The 21,095-nt window shown below is 44.5% G+C and overlaps 1 protein-coding gene across 2 annotated transcripts; it reads left to right on the top strand.

Moving 5' to 3' along the window:
- The first annotated feature begins 74 nt into the window (after positions 1–74).
- On the top strand, positions 75–18,474 carry URB2 (URB2 ribosome biogenesis homolog). 2 transcript variants are annotated; one of them, XM_030498879.1, is made up of 10 exons: positions 75–125; positions 333–490; positions 1,671–1,847; positions 3,498–6,864; positions 8,810–8,970; positions 10,407–10,517; positions 11,432–11,674; positions 12,722–12,812; positions 14,001–14,140; positions 17,656–18,474. In XM_030498879.1, exons 2-10 carry the CDS (start codon positions 365–367, stop codon positions 17,851–17,853), a joined length of 4,614 nt encoding a protein of 1,537 aa, XP_030354739.1. In that variant the 5' UTR covers positions 75–125; positions 333–364; the 3' UTR covers positions 17,854–18,474. The 2 variants fall into 2 exon arrangements, with proteins under 2 accessions (XP_030354739.1, XP_030354740.1); XM_030498880.1 differs by lacking the exons at positions 75–125; positions 333–490 and adding an exon at positions 2,764–2,887 and having other exon boundaries at positions 1,784–1,847.
- Positions 18,475–21,095: the final 2,621 nt, after the last annotated feature.

Genomic DNA, 21,095 nt, shown 5'->3' with positions numbered 1-21,095 from the left:
AATGGGTGCGGGCTCCCCACACGCCGCCTCCCGCGATCGGCGATCGGCTGCGGCTGCCTGGCGGGGACGGAGGTCAGCGGCGGCGGGGAGGCGGGGAGAGCGTGCGGCGTGCGCCCGGCCGCACGGTGAGGGCCGCTCCGGGCCCGGGGCGGGGGTCCCGGCGCGGGGGGCCGGGGCCTGGGCTGCGGGAGGGCAGCATGCGCTGGGGAGCGGCGCCTGCCCCGCCCCGCCCGGGGCAGGCGGTCGGGGAGGTCAGGCCGGAGCAAGGGGCTGGGGGTGCGGGGCCACCCGCCCGGTGTGCTGCCGTCTTCTCATGCGGGGTTTGTTTCTAGGCGTGACTCGCAGCGGTGCCGTGCCGGTCCCCATGGCTGCCATCTACTCCGGGATTTACCTGAAGCTGAAAAGCACCAAGACTCCCTGGGAGGACAAACTCAAACTAGCCCGGTTTGCGTGGGTTTCGCACCAGTGCGTTCTCCCTAACAAAGAACAGGTAAGTGCTTTTAATGGTGAGCGGCGGAAAGAAAAACCCCCAAAATCCCAGTAGTTAATTGCTGTTGAGGGTGAATTGATTCATAGTATCCAGATTTAGCTCTTGACCCTCCGGTAGTTGTGCCAATATACCTGTGATGTGGAGTCGCTTGATTTCTGTGCGGTGGTACGAAATGTTTTCATAACATCATCTTTCAAGTAGCTTCAGCAGAAAGGTCTGCATTAGGGAGGGAATGAAGTCTTTCTTATGGAGAGGGTAGTGCATGCATTCTGTCTCTGGGATAGCTGAGAAACCGGTCTTCACAGCAGTCATTAGCACTGGTTATTACATCCCATATAGGAGTGATGCTCTGATGCTTCTGGTCATAGTTAAGAACTTCAGGGTGGGAGAACTAACTGTCGCCAAACGTGTTTTCTGGTGTTCTGAACCTGTTGTATATGTGCAAAGAGTGTGTTGTGGATTCATGGGCTTCTCCCTGGGAAGTGGTTTGGTGTCCTCTGCTTGGAACCCACTCTGTCCCCTCAGATCTTTTGTTTTGACCCTGTTTCTTGAGCGTCTGTTCAGTGTTTCCCCGAGGGAGGGGTGTCTTATGCTGCTCCACCAGCCCAGCAGTTTTGTGGGGTCTCGTTCACCATCAGAGACCCATGTTTTGAGTTCTTGTTATTTCAATTACTTAGAATATTAAACCTATCCATACAAAGTAATTTTATTTTTAAATAAGTAATTTAAATTAGTGGGTGTCAACGTTTTCTGGTTTGCACATATCTAAATTCTTAGGCCTGAATTTCTAGGTAGTAAATTTAAACATACGAAGAGGAGGATGTGAAAAGAATACCAATTGTCAGAAAGTAAAAACCATCTGATTCTTTATGTTTTGATGTAAAAGACTGCATTAGCTAATCAGTATTGGCTGTCAGAATTATGCCCTAATGAAAGGGTCTTAGGATGTTGCCTCCTGAGAGCTGTTTTTGGTTGGTACAAGGCCAATGCTGGATTTCAGGTGAAGGCTCTTAGGAACTGAAACCTACAAGGGTGAACTTCTCTGCTTGTTCAGAGCCTGTTCTGCTTGGATGCAGAGCAGTTCTCAAGGCACAGGTGTATAATTGTGAAGAGGTATTACTTTTGTCTTGTTTTCACATGGGGGTTATTAAAGATTATTTCTTTTCCCTTTTATTAACAGGTATTACTTGATTGGGTAAGCCATGCGTTGGTTTCATACTACAACAAGAAACTTGAACTGGAGAATGAAGTTGTTGAGAAACTCTGGGCGTATCTAGACAATGTTATCCACAGTAAAAGGCTGCAGAATCTCTTAAAGAGTGGGAAGACAATTGGTCTCAGTTTTTCAATTGCACAGGTAACTAAAGCTGTGGATGTTTGTTACATGCTAGGTAGCAGTTTGTATTTTCTACAGTGCAGGACTCCTCCTCACAGTGTCAGGCATTCTCTGAAATATATAATAATTAATCTGATGGCTTTTAGGACCTCTACTAAAAACCAATCTGTTTCTGTTCTGCAATACAGTTTGTATTTGTGCAGCACTAAGGCCAAAACCAGCAGAGTGGTATAAGAATAATTTTCATCTCTGTCTTTAACTTCTTCAAATTATCAGAGAGTGAACTGGTCAAAGTGTTGCAATAGGCTTACTTCCATATGTTGCTCTTCTATATTATTTACTGCTTATATTGGTGTTTTGCCTGGAAGTCTTAGGGAGAGAGACTGTTTTCTCTCACAGTGGGGCTCATCAGTGTGTTTGGCTTGAGTACTTGTGCACTGCGATGTGCTGTTTGGCAGACCCTGCAGCTTCTTATGATGACTTGATGAGCAGTGGCGGTGCCAAATCATTATTGATCTTAATCATAGCATTATTTTAGCATCAGATGAAAGTGAATGGGGGAGGCTTCAGTTACAGTTTAGAACTGAACCAAAAAGTGTAGCTTCTTATTCAGCTTCCTGGTTACAGAAATAACCTGTAAAGACAGTGAAAATGACTGGGAAAATGACCCTTTTAGTTGTGATCTGTTTGGAAGGAAGAGGGAGAAGGTTTGCTTTATCTGCAGAAATTGAGTTGTGAGGTACAGGGAATTGGTTGAACGAATTCTGTGCTTCAGAGATGTTACACAGAAGGTGTGCCAAATTTAAACCTGGTCTGAGGGTGAAAACTTTTCTGGCTGAAGTTTAGGTGAGAGGTACAGGCCAGAGTACCCTAAAGACCAAGGACAGAGGTGGTAGAGCATCCAGTGGAAAGAATTTAGGGATCTCTTTTAGTCCAGTTGGTCTTGAGGAGATGAACCATCCACTACAAGATGTAAGGAGACGTGTGAGGTTTTTAACTCTGGAATAGAGGTAGATTTGTAAATTGCTACTGAATTTGTTTGCTGACGAGATTATCTGGAGGTGAGAAAAGGGAGTGAATATAAAGGGGATCAAAGGTAAATCACAAAGATTGAGAAAAAGAAGGGAAATGCAAGTTCAGGTAAACATTAATTCTTTAGAACTGTATATCCCTCAAAGAGGAGAGAGGACAGTCCTTCACATTCCACATGTCAACACAGGAAACTGTCTCTTTAAAATACAAAGATGATTATTTAGTCTTTGACATTCTTACTGAATGAGCTTCCTAGATCAAAGGTGGGATGTGTGTTGTGTATGGGTTTTTTGTGTTTGTTTGGAGCACAAGTTTGGGGACCTTGCAAGAAGGGAGGAAATTTCTACTTCTTTCTACTCCCTTTACGCAGGATCAATTATTAGGATCAAGTATGGATAATCTTAGGCTGTTGCCAGTAGCACCGATACTGAATGAGGGCTTCCTCATTCATCCTGTGGTGCAAACAAATGTAGGGACACAGTTCTGGCCAGAGGAGGTTCTAGTTGAGACTATGATGTGAGAAACCCAGCAGCAGCTATTGGCAGCTCACAGAAGGTGTTGGTTCATTATGATGAGCTTTATCTTTGCGTGCAAAATTGACTGTTTGTTTGTTTGTTTGTTTGTTTTCCTAATCTGCAGGTTATAAATAAGAGGTTATCAGAGGCCTGCTCTCAAAGAACACAGCAGAACATTGGCATGGTGCTGAGTTGCTCCAGTGGCATCCTTTCTACTCCTTCGCTTTCCATCATTTACACAGCAAAGTGCGAGCTCTTGGTTGATCTCCTCAGCAACTTGTCCAAGCTGGCATGTCAGCAGCTGGCTTCTGATGATGCTGTGGGCTCCCAGTTGTTCAGTGTCCTCCAGCTTACCTTTGCTCAGTACCTCCTGATCCAGAGGCAGCAAACTAACCCAAATCGTGTGTTTGGGCACGTGACGAGTCACTTGCTGCAGCCATGTCTGCTCCTGAGGCACTTGATGACTGCAAGGAGCTGGACACAAGCAGATGACAACCATGTGCGTCAGCACCTAAGCAGGGAAATCCGAAACCAGGTAGAAGCTTTGCTGCAGGCTGGATTATTCCAGCCTGAGCTTTTCTCATCCTACAAAGAGGAGCTGCTGCCAGACCAGGAACTCCAGGAGAAGAAGAAAGGAGCTTTGAAAAATCTTTTGCTACCAGTCAACACAGTGCAGACCAAGCTGGGCAGTGACTTTTGTGAACCTGCCCTCCACGGAGCTGTTGTGGCTGGTTCGGTGTCCCTGCTTTATAAGCTCTTTCTGGACTCATACTGTAAGGCAGAAAACCACCTTGTGTGTTTCCACATGCTCAGCAGGCTTTTTGGCTGTCTCAGGCTCTCTGACTTGCAGCAGGGCATGAGGGAGGATGCGCTCTCCCCTGCGGACTGGAGCACAGAGCTGCTTGCTTTGGAACAGCTTCTGAGCTTGGTGCTTAGCCATGATATCTATAACATTGCCAGTGACCGTATCCGGCACAAGGAGGTGCAGTTTGGGTTTTACCGCAAGCTAGCACAGATGTTGATGAGGCACTCCCAAGCTTCCATCCCTGCTTGGTTCAGGTGCCTCAAACTCTTGATATCATTAAACCACCTTATATTAGAGCCAGACCTGGATGACTTAGTGGCCTCAGCTTGGATCGATGCAAAGGTCTCCGAGCTGCGTACGAAGAAGCCCCGGGAGACTCTCATCAGTGCCATGTTTCAGACTTACTCCAAGCTGCGACAGTTCCCACGGCTCTTTGAGGAGGTGCTGACAGTCATCTGCCAGCCAGCGGTTGATGAACTGAGGCTGCCTGTCTTCTCTGCTGGCCTGACAGTAAAGCTTCGTGAGTGCCTCCTTGAACTGCCAGCCAACCAGATTCTGGACATTTTGTGTCTCTTCGTGGAGAAATGCCAGACCCTTATCATTCCTGCTGTTGAAGGGTCAGTTGACATGGCCTTGAAGCTGCTGTCAGTGTGCTCGGTGCTGCACGCTTTTCTGTTCAACATGAGGAGCCTAGATGATATCACTCCTTCCCCTGTAGTCCTTCGCACTCAGAGTCTGTTGGCAAAGATGCAGAAGGGAATCATTCAGCCACTGATGGAGCTGCTGCAGGCTCCTAGGAGAGAGGAGGAGAAGTCAGACCTTTGGCTAAGAAAGGCTAGTGACTCTGCTCTCCTCCTTGTTTACACTTGGGTTGAAGTAGACACTTTGTTTGGTTTTAGCTGCAGTAAGTATGTGTCGCCAGGAACTGAAATTGCTGGTGCTGTAACTGAACCTGACGCAAGGCACTGGGGCATTTCAGCTCTCCTCCCTGGTGTGGAGGAGCAGTGCTGGGAGAGAGTCCTGGAACTTGCAAGTAGTTTTACCTCCACTAGTAAGTATTGCTTAGAACTGCTGACACTTCAGAAAATGAAGATGATCTTAATGCAGACCAAAGCTGACCTGCAGGCCTTGCAGCATGCTGCAGCTTTCATCCTGGACTCTGGGAGATCCAGCATGAGCAGGGGAGAATCTGAACCGTGGGATGGAGATATCATCGCAATAAGTGATCTCACCTACCCCACGGCACACTGGCACCTTGTCATATCCAACCTAACTATCCTGTTGCCGTATATATCCTCGAAAGATGTAGAGTACATTGCAGATATGCTTCTAGAGACATTAGTATTGGCCAAAGCTCAGGAAGCTGCCACAGACCAGGAGCCTTCCATCAGCATTGGAAAGGTATCTCTTGGTTTGATGCATAGCTCCTTTCTCCCAGAAATGAAGGTCCTGCATTGTGCTTTTCTGACCAGCCTTATCCATCAGTTCGCTAGGGTGTTGCCCACTGCTGCCAAGGATTCAGTAGATCTGCCACTTCACCAGCTGTCTGCAAGTAACATCCCTTGGTATGAAGAAATCCTGGCTGGCTGCAGACCTGTTGACCCATTGGAAGCATCGTTGGAAAACAAATTGCTGAAGGATGGGGTCAGCTTGTCTTGGAAAACACTGGAGAAGGTTGCCCAGTGTATAGTGTTGTTAGCAAAAACCAGCCGCCCTGTCATCCTGAAAGAAAGTCATCTAGAGAGCTTCTTGGGTTTGCTGGAAGTTGCTTCTCTTCTGAAACTAGACAGTCTTCTTCCCTCTGAGTGTACCCGGTGTTTTCTGGTGCTGCTGTCCCTGCTAGCCAATACCAGGGCTAGAGTCTCGTGCAGCAAGCCGTTATTGCTGAAGTTTTTAAGCACCTGCTTCCACCTGCTGAGGTGCCTGCAAGCTGGCAGGAACGTCAACTCTGTTCTTAAGGTGTTTCATGCCAGCGATGTTCTTGAGGCTGTCATGACCTCCCAGCTTACAGCCAGCAAATTCTTCACTGATGTCTTGGCTACTCCTGTTTGGGCACAGTATCTCCAGGAAGTCCAGGCCTTTTTGGAGAACTTTCTTCAGATGATTATTGAAAGAAGGCAAAGTGTGAGGCTCAACTTCGAAAAGTTTATGTCTTTCCTGGAGAGCTGCAAGCCGGATGTTGGTGCAGTCCAAAGCAAAGGCTGGAAAAATGGGAATCCTGCGGCTGGGCAGTTACTGCTCATGGCATTCACCACACTGTGTCATGTTGTCATACTCTACCTTCAGCAGCTGCCAGAAAAAAAGCTGCAGTCTGCAGATGTGCTGTCTGCTCTGTTGGAGCCAGTAGTTCTGCAGATGGTCAGAACTGTTGAGCAAGGGCTTCAGAGTAACACCCCAAACCAGCCTTTGCCTGTAGCATTCATACCATCTGTCACTACTCTTCTTAAAGCAGATCTGAGCCAGGGTTGGCAGAAGGAGCCCAGTGGGTTTTTGGAGCAACCCCGTGTTAAGCTGTACCAAGAGTTCTACTCTCAGATTTTGAGAGAGCTGCCGTGCGCAGGGGATAATCTGCAGTTCCTTCAGTTTGCGTTGCAGTTCCTCACGGTCTTCTGCTCAGTGCCAGAGCTGTATCCTGGAAAAGAAACTGCCATCACGGTTGTTTTTGCTATGAAAAAACTTCTCACTGGTATGAAAATTCCCTTTCTCCACTTCCTTTGCTATTGTTGCAGCACAGAGGCAAGTTAAAAGCCATTTAGGAAACCATAGAGCTTTCTGAAAAGTCCATATTGATTTACTTGTGTTAAAGCAGTAGGCTGTCCTTTTATAAATGCATAACAAAGTTTTCAAGGAGGCAGTGTTGTGGTACCTGGACCATAGCCACCATCTAATTCATTAATGATCCTCTGGAAGATGTAAACATCTTAATAAATGGAGGTCCTGAGTTGCTCATCCCTGTAGAGCATTTTGACAGTAACGGGAACATGGTAATGCTTCTGGATGTAGGGTTGAAGGTGCAGTGTCCTGCTCATGTAGTTGATATAGTAGGTACCACTGAAGCACCTGATGTGGACCAGGGCAGATCTGGTATGTCTTATCCGAGGATCTTGGAGGACCTTACAGTAACATACTCATCTATTTTTGTATCTGATAAGCAAGGTTGTAGAACAGTGGCAGTCACCTAACTTAAAGATGCTGAACACCCATAATTCTGATGAAGTCTGTGGAAGATTGGCAGATCAGTCCCTTTTAGCCCATCAGATAAAGAGCCAGGGCTAGAAATTACATGAAACACTTCTCTTGCTGGCTGTGTGACCTAATGGCTCCTTTTTCTTCCGAATGAGGTGAACTGAACACAGCACAGGCGTAATTGTGCTCTTTGACTTCTTCAGACAGTTGGAATTTGTCAGGCTTACTGCTAACGTGCTCTAGTGCAGTGCTTTCTAAAACTAACTTGAGCATGCAGCCTCAGTGTATGTTTATTTATAAGTTATATGCATGTGCTACTCTACTAGTATGCTAGATACATTACAAAGCATACATACGAGATAAACATGAAGTAAACACTATTTTTACATTTTATTTTATTTATTAAAGATATTTCATTTGTAATTAAAGATTATTCATTTATAATTCACCCCAATGGATTGTGTTGTGCACACCCTGAGGTATGCATACCCCACTCTGGAGGCTACTGCTCAAGTGAGCTACCGTCATAATCTCAGTGTTTGTATTGGTATTATGTAGTTAGGAACAGAGCAGAGCTCTCCATGGGAAATTTGATCTTGAATTTGCACAGCTGAGTTTGAGCTAAAACTTACACATAGGTAGAGGCTTAGTCTGTCTCTTCCCTGGCCTGCATTTTGATCCTTTAACATTGTGGGGTTCAGTGGGGGCACTGAGAGCTGGGATTTCACATTAGAACTAGGGACCAGGAGGATGTGTCTATTGCTGTAATTTTTCTGCTGACTTTTCTCTCTCTCATCCTGTGCTTCACATTATTAGTGTAAGACAGGTAAAGTGCTTTAGCCTGGAGACATAATTAATCACTGTAAAAAGCTGTAAGAATTTCTGATGAATAAGTAAGGTATTTAAGAAGGTGAAATACAGATTCCTGTTGAAGAACACTTTTGGCATTGCCTATGGATACTTGTGGAACTGAAAAACAAGCCTTCAGAATCACTGAAGATATAAGTTTGTCTAGGACTGTCTACATCGTAAGAATTGAGTACGTGGGGACTGTGACTTATGATCAGCAGAGACCTAAACTTGTCATCTTAATGCTTTTGTGGCTTGTGATGGCTCTCTGGCAGGATTTGTAGTAAAGCCCTGTGGCTCGTTTAGCCCACTCCCTTGGCTTGTGAACACGTGGTGGTGTAGTGTTTCCATACTGCTGAAGGCTTGTTACTGGTATGTTGGCTGCTCTGTGAACCCTAGGGTAGGAAATACTTGAGAATAGCAACTAACTGCACTAGTGGGGAGGGAGGTAAAGGTAAGCATGGGTCCCTGTATGCATTTGAGTATTAAAAAGGTACCCACAGAGCTCTTTCAAAGTTCAGTTCACTCTGTTTTTACCTGTGGAAGTCCTGTCTTGGGAATTGATTAAGACATGTTTGTACCTCTTGAATATGCAGGTCCTGCAATCACAACCCAGGTGATCCAAAGTATGGAGATGGAGCTGACAGAGGTGCTTATGCAGCTGCTGGGAAACTGCTCTGCCGAGGAGTTTTATACCATAATGAGGCTGGTGCTGCAGGGGCTTGAAATGAGGAACGTTTGGCAACAGAAGGCTAAAGTAAGGCATGAGCTTGGTTTCTTGTCAACTTCTTTCTTCAGTTTTCTGTATCTTGAAAAAATTTTCTTGGCTGAATGACATCTGAGGAATATTTTTCCCTCTTCCTGCTTTACGTTCAGTAGTCAGGTCGGATTAATTTACATGGCTATGGCTTGATGACTGTGGTGAGATATGTTTTGGGTATAGAATCATTGAATCATAGAACAGTTTGGGTTGGAAGGGACCTTAGAGATCATCTAGTTCCAACCCCCCTGCCACGGGCAGGGACACCTTCCACTAGACCAGGTTGCTCAAGGCCTCGTCCAACCTGGCCTTGAACACTTCCAAGGATGGGGCAGCCACAGCTTGTTTGGGCAACCTGTGCCAGCGCCTCACCAGCCTAAAAGATTACATATATGTATTTTTTCTCTATAAATTGAGAGAGGTGGAAAGATCATGGAAACCTACTGAAAAAACTTCCTGTCCAGTTTAAGGGCTCGGCAGTCTTAATTCCATGTGTTATCAACAGAAATCACACAGCTGTGATGTTACAGGACATGCTGGACTTTTTTTTTCTACTTGCTGGTGAGAGTTCTCGCGCAGCAGATCCTAGCAGTCAGTGAGTTTAACCACTGTTTGCCTGTGGCTCTTCCTAACAGGGTTAAAGGCACCTGCAGAAATGCTGGTGTTTTTAAGTAAAACCAAAACTGCACCAGTGCTTTTGGTATTTGTCTCTCTAAAGACTTCCAGTCTGTAATAACCAGATACTGCTCAGTAGCTTTTTACGTACCATGCCTTTTTCCAGAGCAGCTTAAGCAGCTGTGGTGACATATGGAACACTTTTGGCAAAAAAGCCACCTGTATCCTCCATAGAAAGCTCAGTGACTTGAGAATGAAACTTGGATTAAACTTGGTGCTTTATCTGGCTCTGCCTTATTTGTTAGAAATAGACATGAATATGTTAGAAATAGACACGGATATATCCAGGTGTATCTAGAATTCTTATACTGTGAATATAATTCCTGCCACCTGAGTATAGCTTGTAATATGTTTCTGTTATCAGTCAGCAAGTGAAAAAAAAACACCTTCTTCCAAATACAGCATTCTTAGGGTATGGTGTACTGGTGTCCCTGTATCTCTCCTGCTTCCCTCTGTTACCTAGTGGCAGCTGAAGGCTCTCCTTTATTAAAAATCACCTAAGCCTATTAGTATAGTAAGTTGACTCAAAAATAAAGGTAGCGTGCAGTACATTTGGGCCAGTGCTCCCAGCATATTGAGTTTTGTTGAGCTGCTGCTTGCTTCACAGTTTCCAAAGTGATGTGTCAGTGGGAGGACTTTCATGTGTTAAGGCTCTGGTAATGCTCAAAATTGCCACTGACCCTGAAAGAGCTCTTCTGTACTTGAAGGGAGCCAGTGCATCTTGTACCCGTGATTGATGATCAATCTGCTTTCTGCAGGAAGTATTGTCAGCTGTTACGCTAACCAAATTGTTGCTCAGCTGCCCATTAAGTGGAGACAAAGAGAAAGCCTTCTGGTTTGCCAGCCCACAGATAATCACAGCTTTAGCTGTAAGTATGTCTTTATTATAACTTCATTACCTGTCCCTTTTATTTGTTGGAGTCTGTAGTGGTTACATCTAACATGCACAGAGGCATACAGGAGCAAAAAGTTGTGGATACTAGAGAAATCCATACCAGATTCACCTGCACTTTTTTTTCAGTCTAGATCCTTTCTCTCCTCCTTCCTCAAGTAAATCTGCTCCCATAGTGCAGTGTGCAGGTCATCCATTTCTTAATTCTCTGGGACTGCACCATGTAATCTGGAGCTTGGGAGAAACTTGTTAGGCTGCAGATAATAGAGTCTGAGTCTCCTGTCCTTCCTCCTGTCCAAAGGAGAAGGTAACTGTCAGCCACAGCAGAAGCCAACAGCAGCAAAGCAAAAAGAAAAAAAATGCTCATATTAAAAAAATAATAACAATATAAATTCACTGAATCATGAATGGGAAATGAAACTGCAAGTAACCAAACCCAGGTTTCCTGTCCTTCATGTGTACAACATGCAAACCTAGTGACAGAGGTTTTTCTTCTATCGTGGTGCTGGTGTCTCTAGACCAGAATTTGTCAGAGGTTGGCTTTGCAATGCAAGGGACTCATGAGCATGCACTTCCTGCCGGCATGTAAAAGAGAGAACAGCACCAGTGCATTCATGTGATGAGGTGCAAAGAGGTCCTGATTGTCAGGGGACTGAGGAGTAGTTCCAGTTCCACACTCGCATCAATGCTCACTTGAAATGCATCACAGTCACCCTCACCCAGGGTGCAGTTGCACGAAAATGGCTAAAGTGCAGGAGTGTCCCTGCCAGTCCAGCTTGCACCAGTCTAGTTCCATGAACTCAAGACAGAGCACGAAGGCTTTCTGGTGTGTGAACGCTAGTCATAGGTGGCTAGTGCACTCCTCCTCATCTGTTTCTTGTCTTCTTGTAGATGCAAACCAAAGAGGCCTGTCAGGACCAGTCACTGATTCCCACCATAGTCATACCTATTCTAGAGACTGTAGCAGCTCTGCTAAGGCAAGGAGAAGGGATTCTCTTAAATCCACACCACGTGGCATTGGCATTCAGCATTCTCCTAACAGTCCCTCTGGATCATCTGAAGACAGAAGACTATCGTGGTGTCTTCCTGGGAGTCCATGAAGTGCTCTTCTCTATTGTGCAATGTCATCCAAAGGTATATCTGTGAGGGGGTGGGAGGAGGGGAAAGGGTAGAAAGAACCAACACAGAGGCCTCTGAATAGAAATTTCTTGTAATAGTGGTTTTGAAATTTGTCCTGATAGTGTGAAAGTGCTTTGTATCACTTGTCATTTAAAAGGCTGGGAATCTGAATATCACATAATTTCAGTTACTCTCCTGCTTTGATTTATGCCTGCATTGTTGGTCTTTGGCAGCAGATTGCATATCAACATCTGATGCTAGATTAGAATAAAACTTTCCTTTTTTTTATGATGGATTTCTAGAAGCACAGATGACTCAGGCTCTAGGACCTCGTTCTCACTGGAGATCAAGATTCTGCAGTCCTTTGAAAACAGGGCTTAGACGTGTTAGAAGTTGGTAACCTTCAAACATTGTACTGTCCTGGTGTTCTTGCAGCCTTCTGGCATGGGAAAGTGAAAACATGCCAGGACTTGCACAGGGTTGGAGATAATCCTACATGGAATATGTAGGCAGAGGTGGAAGAAAAAAGGAAAGGGGCCTCATGCATTTGTATTAGGTCTGAGAGTGAAGAAAGTTAAAGATGGGGAAATGGCAAATTCTAAAAGCAAGACAGTACATATTGCTAAAATGCCCTTACAAAAACCCTGTGGTAGAAAGCTGCCTGTCCAGGCTGTTTTCATACAGTGATCTGTAGTGTTACTGGACCCTGTGTTCTGTGAAACTGCCTGGCTATGCAGGTTCTCTACCAGCAAGAACAAATTCCCTAGACATTAGGGTACTGAGTCAAATGCTGCTTTGGAGAGATGAAGTAACTCTAATATAACGTTTACTTGTTACTTATATTTGCATGTGGCCAGGACTGCAGTTCTGCTTCAGGATTCTCATGTGCGAGATGCTGTATGAATGCAATTGAAAAGATCATCTCTGCTTCTGGCAGCTCTATAAGCTATATAGTTTCCTTTACAGGAGTTCATCTCTCTCAGACTATGGAGTGGTGTACCTCTACCCTCCCCACTCTCTTTACTACGTGACCTCAGATGTTTTTATTTCATGTCTTTGCAGGTGCTGTTGAAAGCAGCACCATCTTTTCTGAATAGTTTCCATCGTCTGGTTGTTTCTGTCATGCATGAAGGACGTCAGAAAGGAGACAGAGGTACCATATCTTTTCCACTTTTGCATTATATATACACACTGTAATTTATATATGTTTTAGAAAGGAAATGCAGAACAGGGCAGTCGTGACACCAGATGCAAAGTTGTCAAAACTTAGCTGTGGCATTGAAACTGTTAGCCCTCTCTGTCCTTTATGTAAAATTGAGGATGAGGTTTGTAGTACTGTGGGCTTATGAAGATAACTCCTGTAGAGCTACATTCAGACAGCACTGCTTTTAATGAATGAGGTATTCTTCACTGCCTGGCTGGTAAGGAGACAGGAACCGGTAGGGCTTGCTGTGCTCTCACTATCAGCCCATATGCCTGAAAGCATGGTGGCTGTGAGCACTGGTGATACATGCTAATATGCCTGAATTATAGCCCCAGGTCAATCCTACTAAATGGAGTCTCCTGAGACTGGAACTATGTTTACTACGGACCTGAACTGTCACCATTATGCTAAGCATAAAGCCAGAATGTTACACATATCTGAAGCATCAGTTGGGATTAGGTGATATATCTGTATGTTAAAATGAAGGAAAGACTGGTGCCAGACTTTGAGAATTTGCTTGCTTCTGCAATATGTTTACGTAAGGCAAGGGTCACAGGAAGCTTATGGGTATGTGGCATCCTCAAGTTGAAAAACTTGCTATTTATCCTTGCAGAATTGTTCTATTTTCATAACAGAGCACATGAAAGTGGCTGCTGCTGCTATATTCCACATAATAGATTCTATTAGTACAGATCTCTCTCTCTTACTATGCTATTTCTAAGAATGTCTTAGAAAACATTCTAAAATATGTCTTCTGATTTTCTGTAGACAGGGAATGCAATTTTCCTGTCTCCTTGTTCTCTCCTCCTCAGTGCTAGTTGGGACTGAATCATGGAAGGGACCATAGCTGCTGTTTTTAGCACTTCAGCGTTTATAACATACTTTTTGCCTTGCACTGCATGTGGATTTGGAATCAGTGTGCTCTTACAAAATAACCATTGTAAGAGATCCATATGGTGTGTTGTGAAGGTGTGGGGGCCTCTCAGCTGTAGCTTGATAAGAAAAGAAGATAAAGTGGGCATACTGGTGTTGGCTTCCTGTAGTTCAAGGCTCATGGAAGACTGGGTGATTCTTTGGGTATTTTTCCTAGGTTTTTTAAGCCTCAAATACTAGGCTGCAATTCCCTTTCTGTTTTAGGCAACGCAGATGAGTTTGAAGTTGTACTGAGGTGTGCACACTTGGTGGAACGGATGTATACTCATATTGCTGCAGAAATGGAGGACTTCACTGTGTTTTCTGCTTTCATTGTGGCTCAGTATGTGACTGAATTGCAGAAGGTAACGTGTTCTCATTCATCTTGAAAGTGCCATTGTATTGTGCTGGCTTTGGAGTTCCTGTTCCAGAGGCAACTGTGTTAAGTTTTATAAATCTGTGAAGTAAAAATGTTGCTATGTCTCATGGGGATACAGGTTTGATTGAGACTGTTATTTTGAGCAAGAGTTCCTGAGAATCTTTTTTACCCAGCTCCTGAAAAGTTTCTAAAGGTGTGGGCTGTGTTTTTTCTAAGGCAAAAGAATGCAATGCCTATTGACAGAACTGCTTTGCTTTTCTGTCATGTTGGGTGTTGCTTTTTCTTCATCTAGTGGTTAGGTTCTCCCAGCTAGCCTCAGTTGTCCAGGACTGATAGCAGTTAGGGCTCCATCTGGCAAAGTAATGGAGAAAACTTCTCTTGGAAAATGCCTTTTAATCCAGTCTAAATGAGTAAGTGAATGGAAAAAAAGTGTTCCCACGCTGGACAACTGTTACCTTTTCAGTAATTCTCCTTTGGTACCAAAGATATCATTCCAGTTCTTACTAAAAAAAGCTACGCCTGCTATTATGGATGCCAGAGCCAGGTCAGTAGCTTCTCACATCCAGACCTAAGTTCAAACTGTCGTTCTGTTCAGCCTAATGGATTTAGATTTCACCAGGGTTTGAATGCTGCTTGTGTTGCAAGTACCTGCAAATTGATTATTTGGGGCTCTGGCCTGGGCATGGGCTGAGATATGGAAAGGAATTTAGTCTCTGTTTTTAGGCTCTTTTACCACAAAAACATCCTAACTGGTGCTGTGTTTCTGAAGACTTATGGTGTAACTAACCATGAAGGTTGTTACTGAGCTTAAACTCTGCTGTCTTCTCTATTGCCTGTCTTAGCCTGTCTATTGCCCGACATAACCTGGGATATATCAGGTTTTAGCCATCTTATTCAGTATTCCAAATAAGCTGGTTATTGTTTACATAGTAAACATAGTAGTTCAGGAAATACTAGGGACAAATTACTGTTAAGGCTACTTCTGTTCTATTTAACTATCTCTAAACTCTGTAATCTGTTCATTGCTGAACGTAAGTCAGAAAGCCTGACTCAGATTGTCAAATGACCTTTTTGGGTTGAAAGGACACTTACCTCAGTGTTAGCAGCAGTGCAAAGTCTCATGAGACTTCTAGGAAAGTTTTGTGCAATACTTTCAGTGGGAAATGGAAGGTGATGGATGATAGCTGAAACCACAGATCGGTAATGTACGCATGGAACCTTTGAGTGTAGAAAGGGGAATTGGTGTAGTGAGCCACCAGATGCTGTGACAGTTTTCTGTCTGACAGAATAGATAGATCACAAGTAGGTGATGATTTATTTGCTCATTAGACTGGTGAGAATTGATGGATATCAGAGAAAGGGGAGGCCTCAGCCTACCTGTCTTAAGAGGGGCACTACACATCTTTCATGTTGTGCCGCAGAGGGAGAGAAAAACTCCTTCAACCATTCATCTCTTCTGAGTCCGGACTAGTGGCTTTACGCCTGTGGTCTGAAAACCTTGGGGATCCATCAAAGGTAACTGAGAAAAACACGTTGATAGATTTAAGTCTGTATATGGGCATCTGCAGACTTGCTGGAACCCTTTTAAGGGTTTGCAAGGTAAAACCGACGAAAGCTGCTGGCCTAAACAGTCGCTTGCTCCTAAAGTAGTTGAGTAATCAGTTCCCTCAGTGCTTCCTCTTTATACCAGGAAATAAAACATCCTTGTGAATTATTTTGTGTTAATCTAGAAAGACTCCTTGCTGGCTTGGGTGACATCTATCGCCTCTTTCATACTGTTGACACTGCTTTTCCCTTGTTGTCTATGAGCTGTTGCTTAATTTAGCTATAGTGAAATACTTCTTCACACGTTTAATGCCTCACATCAAGAGCTCTGTAATGCTTGACAAATTGGTTGTGCTAACTATATAGATCATAAAACACTTACTAGCATAATTAACTTCCAGCCAGTAGTGACAGCTGTTTAACTCTGTGGTTCTGCTCCCCACAGTAGTATTGGAGGGTGTTTATAGGAAACTGCGCTGCAAAGCAGTAGTGGCCCAAATAAGGCATGGGTCCAGATTAATTTGTGATGAGGGGGATGCAGTTCCATTAGCTGCAGCTCTGAGGTATCTGCTTATCCCAAGTGGGACATCTGGTCCATCTTGTCAATAGCTGTGGGTTTTCTTGTCCTTGTTCTCTGTGGTTATTTCTCTGCCCTAGGAGGGGAGATCTCAGCCCAGCGCATTCACTGGGAGTTGTGATACTCAACTGTTCTGTTACTTTAGTGTATGATGTACAGAGAAATAACATCTGTTATAACCAGCCAATAGATCAACTGACACAGAGGGGAAAAAATGACAACCTTTTGGACGTGCAGACTCTTCAGGGTCACAGATCCAAAGGAAGGCTTATGTGCCTTAATGCCTGCGATATGTTTTTCCCAGCTATGTTAGCAGGTCTAATAAAATATATACTAGCTGTTTTACATTTAGGGCAGGAAGAGAGCAGGAGTCTGTCACAGTGATTAGGAGTGCACTTCATTAGCACAAAGTTTATTAGTTGCCTCAGGAAGAAAGAAGTCTGAATTTTAATGACAGCTTTTTATGTAATTTTCATTAGGCCTGGAGTGCAGAGGCTTAGGTCTAGAGGCATAAAGCTAATTTTGGGATTCAGCAAAGATAAGACATGGTTCTGCAGCAAAAATAATGTGATGATGCCAGAGGCCAGCACTGTCTCAGGCAGGGAAGTATTTAGCAAGTGATTTGTGAGCATGGGACAGATTTCAGTTAGCCTGGAGCACCAGAGGACTCCACAGTCAGCATTGATATTCCTGGTTGTAGTGGTGGTTCTGTTGTTTTTGGGTTGGGCAGGGGTAATGGCAAGAGCAGGGCACCAAGTCCTGAGTCATTCGCTGTATTCCTTCAACTTTCTGCATGACTTCAGGCAAGTACCTGCTTCTTGATGTTAAAACAGATCAAGGAAGTGCACATCTCCTGAGCTTTTTGAAGGCTTCTTTTTATTAAGGCTTGTACATTGAAATCCTCAGATACAAATTGTTAGATAAAAAACAAGTTGTTAAGTGATAAGTTAAAATTGATTGACTACTCAATGTAGCCTAAAGGAACAGCTCGTTTGAAACTGACACTTGGTAGCATACAGCTAATATGAGACATACAGAATCTACTGAACTGTGTAATCCAGCACAAGTATTTTGGGTTTTTTTAATTACAGTTTTTCTGCTGAGGAGTTTTCATGTGATTCCAAAATGATCAGTACCAATGTGTGTAGTAGCAGCACTTCTGTGGGTTTTATTGCGAGGGGCATGTTTGTTCTGCAAAACATGTTTGCAAAGATCAGGAAAATACTGCATCAAAATCTTGGATTTTATCTAATGGACTGGTCCAGATGGTCTGATGCACTGGATGACATGTTGTCAGCATTCCATCTATACTGACTGAGCAGAGCGTGTTTTCTTGCCTTTTTGTCTTCAAGTGTAATGCAGTTTTGTTCTTCTTGTAGGTGACTTTGCACCCAGCTGTGAAGAAACATCTCACAGAAGGGATATATCACATCCTTGACCTTTGCATTGAACGGGACATCAAGTTCTTAAGTACATCACTACCAGCAGGTGTGAGGGAGGTCTTTAAGGATCTGTATAATGATTACAACCACTACCACAAAGCAAGAAAACAGGGGGAGGAAAAGTACACTGCGTGATGAGTCCTACCTGGTGCTGCTCATCAGTTGTGAATTGATCTCGCAGTGCTCAGAAAATCCTCAGTTGCCCTTTGGTTTAGCATGACTAGTAAGATCAAGTCTGAAGAGGGTCCTCTAAACATGGATTGCATCTATCACTATACAGCCAGCCTTCAAATGGGGAAGAGGGGAGTGGGGAGGGAGGATGTGCTGGTCCTGCTGTACCTGTGCTGGCCCCCAGTGAACTTGCTGGGAGCCCTGGGGAGCTTGCTGCAGTCTGGTACCAGATGTCAGGCTTCAGGCTTTAGCACATCCGTGGTGCTTTTCTCTGGAAGCAATAGTCTGGTGTAAAAGGTACTGAGGGTTATAACTCCTGTTCTCCCTTTCATAGTAAGCAAGATTAAAGCACTTAAAGTGCTTATTTTTGTATCTGTTTTTTTATATTTTGTTACTGAAGAAATCTGTGGGGTAGGTTACTGTGCAGAACTGTGCAAATACAGTAAAACATTTGAAAGTTTTTATCTCTTTGCTTGATTGGTTTTGCTCTTCAGTCTAGCCCGGGCAACCTGCTCTGACCTATTGAATTTCCTCCAAACTGTATTATCCTGTGATCTCATGATAATCAAAAAGACTGACTGCTTAGAGCTTTGGTCGATTTACTGTCATTAAGCAATTACACTTAGTCATCTGGGCTGTGGTCACTTCCAGTGTACATTTTTAGCTTGTTAATTACCAAGACCTATTGGAGACCTTTTTGATCTGAGTTGAGGCTTGTTTTGCATTCACTCTAGGTTGAGCCACCCCTGGACTTACTGCAGCTCAGCTGACTGTAATTTAATAAACTGTGGTAAATTAATCACATTTGAGCCTGTAAGAAGCGTTATCAAACAGCTCCCTTTCATTAGCTAAACTACAGAAGTTTCTTGAAGATGATAGAGACTAAAGATGAAAACTCTTATGTAAGTGGTAAAACAATATTCACATTTGCACACAGCTAGTAAGAACTCACATGATGTCTGCTTTAATCTATAGGTAGCGCATAGGCAGGGAAGACTGGAATGTGCCTTACCACATTTACTAGTTCCATCTGCCCCATAGCAAGATCCAAAGGAGGAGGTTTGGCTGAAGCGGAAGACTCCACGTGGCACAGGGGAGGGAAATGAGCTGGGCTGTGGGGAGTGGAGGCAGGTGGAACTGGACCTTGGGGCAGGCAGGGCAGGAGCATGACATGGCTTAGCTTGGCAGCTGCTGTCTAGCATAAAGCCCTTCATGGTCCTCTCTCACTGTCCCACTGGCTGTGGCCTTGTCAGGACACTTCTGGCACATCACAGACCTCCACTGAGACCTTTACTAGGCTGGAACATCAGGTCCTGGGTGGCTCCTGGGCAGTCCTTGCCCTGGGGCAGCTACCTTTGGAGCTCATGTTGGTGCCTGCTCACCTCCTCCAGCTTTGCCATGTGGAGCCTCCTGTGCTGGCTAAACTTCACCCTTTGGACTGGAGATGAGCCTGTCACGTCCTGAACAAGAAGCTTGGATAGAAAGTTTTGATACTGTGCAAGCACTGTTCAGAAGTAGCCACAAGAGTGGTATGTTATCAACACTGTTGTAGCAGCTGTAAATGCAAAGCACAGCACCAGGCGGGCTGCTGCAAAGGAAGTTAACTCTATTCAAGCTGGACCCTGTACACCACTGTGCCATTCTGTCTTTTATTTCAAAATTGAAAAGCTGATGTGGGCCAGTGTTGGGAAGGGCAGTTACTGCTGCCCCACCAGCCAGTGGGACAGAGAAGTAGGTCCCAGAAGGGAAACATGTGTGAGCTGGTCCCAGCCCAATGGGCACCAAAGGGAGGGGGTCTCCAGGGTGAAGGCAGTTAATACGATAGTACAAAGAAGGAAGGTTATGAGCAGTGGGAGATGATCTGGAAAGAGCAGTATAAAAAGGAGAGCTAGGTTTGGAGCGGGGGAGGAAGGAAGTGAGGTAGCATCTCTGGCGTCTAAGTGTCAAGGCTCCCCTGATGTAGCCATATGGTTGCAAGCCACACACGTAGCTCAAAAGCTTCTGAGTGTAGACCACAGAGTAAATAACAGCTTACTCATTGCTTTAAAGGAGATAGACTCTTTGAGTTGGTGTGAGTTTTATTTCATTAATATGAACTGTTAAAGTTTTATCAATATTAACTTCTTGGCTTGGAAGTGAAAATGTGAAACTGACAGGGGTAATGGAAATAACAAACTCCTGCTATAAAAGGGACACAGTGCTTGAATGAATGAAAACGTGAAACCCTGCCACAATTAAACCTTTATTTCAAAATATGCTGTGCAACTGCCACTTATCCCCGAGGCCTCCCTCCTCCTCCTCCAGGCTAAGAGGCAGAGTTCTGAAACACAAAGCAGCGTTTCTATGTAGAAGTTACAAAGGGGTTAAAAAGAAGGCTGTATTTCACTTGCTAATCCTAGGACTTTGTCCAAGAACTGCTCTAGGGTTTTTTTTTTAGCTAGAATAAATGAAGTCACTGGCAGAGGACCACCTGCTGAGAAAGCAGGCTTTGTTTTATTGAGTCCATTCCCATGTGGGTGCAATGTTCCTCTGTGGTCACACGATGGAGCCATCCTGCAAGAGTACACAAGCACCCGCCGCAGTTTTGGAGTCCCTTCTCCTAGGCTGGGTTAGTTTATGAGCTCTGAGCACCAGGAAGGCAAAAGGTTTGGAGGAAGCACCGTCTCAGGGCTAAAGGACAGTATCGCGACCTTTGTTTCACTCGAGCGTTAGAGTTGTGCAAGTGAACTTAAAAAGGCACTTAAAGGCTTCTGCAACAGTTAATCTTGGCCACACTTCCAACTGTTGATGCAATGCATCTCTTCTGAGGGCTTCTCTGGCTGCTGCTGCACTAACAGACAGCTAACAGACAGCTCTCCCATAGGCAGAGCTCACAGGCTGGGATATCGGGGTCCTGCTGGCTGTGCTGCACGGGCTCAGCCTGTGGCTCGGGGTGGCATGTTTGTTATTTGTGTAGGGACAGTGCCCAAGTCTGCCGTGCCAACACTAGCCCAAATATAAAATAAGAGACAGGATGGGCAAGAACAACAGTCATGGCCGGCAAAGATCACGTTGGGTTTATTTGTCCCTTGGTTTTGTGTAGCTGCTGTGAAAATCAGCTGTTTTTTCTACTTATCTGAGGGTGGGGCTTGATGCTTGACTTATCTGCTGCTGTGGATAGAAACGCCAAAAAAGATGATGATGTAAGATGGCAGAAATTATTTGCT

Source organism: Strigops habroptila, chromosome 10, assembly GCF_004027225.2.
Source record: "Strigops habroptila isolate Jane chromosome 10, bStrHab1.2.pri, whole genome shotgun sequence".
Taxonomy (NCBI): domain Eukaryota; kingdom Metazoa; phylum Chordata; class Aves; order Psittaciformes; family Psittacidae; genus Strigops; species Strigops habroptila.
Note: the sequence above shows the minus strand (reverse complement) of the source record. Positions and strands in the feature narration are given on the sequence as shown.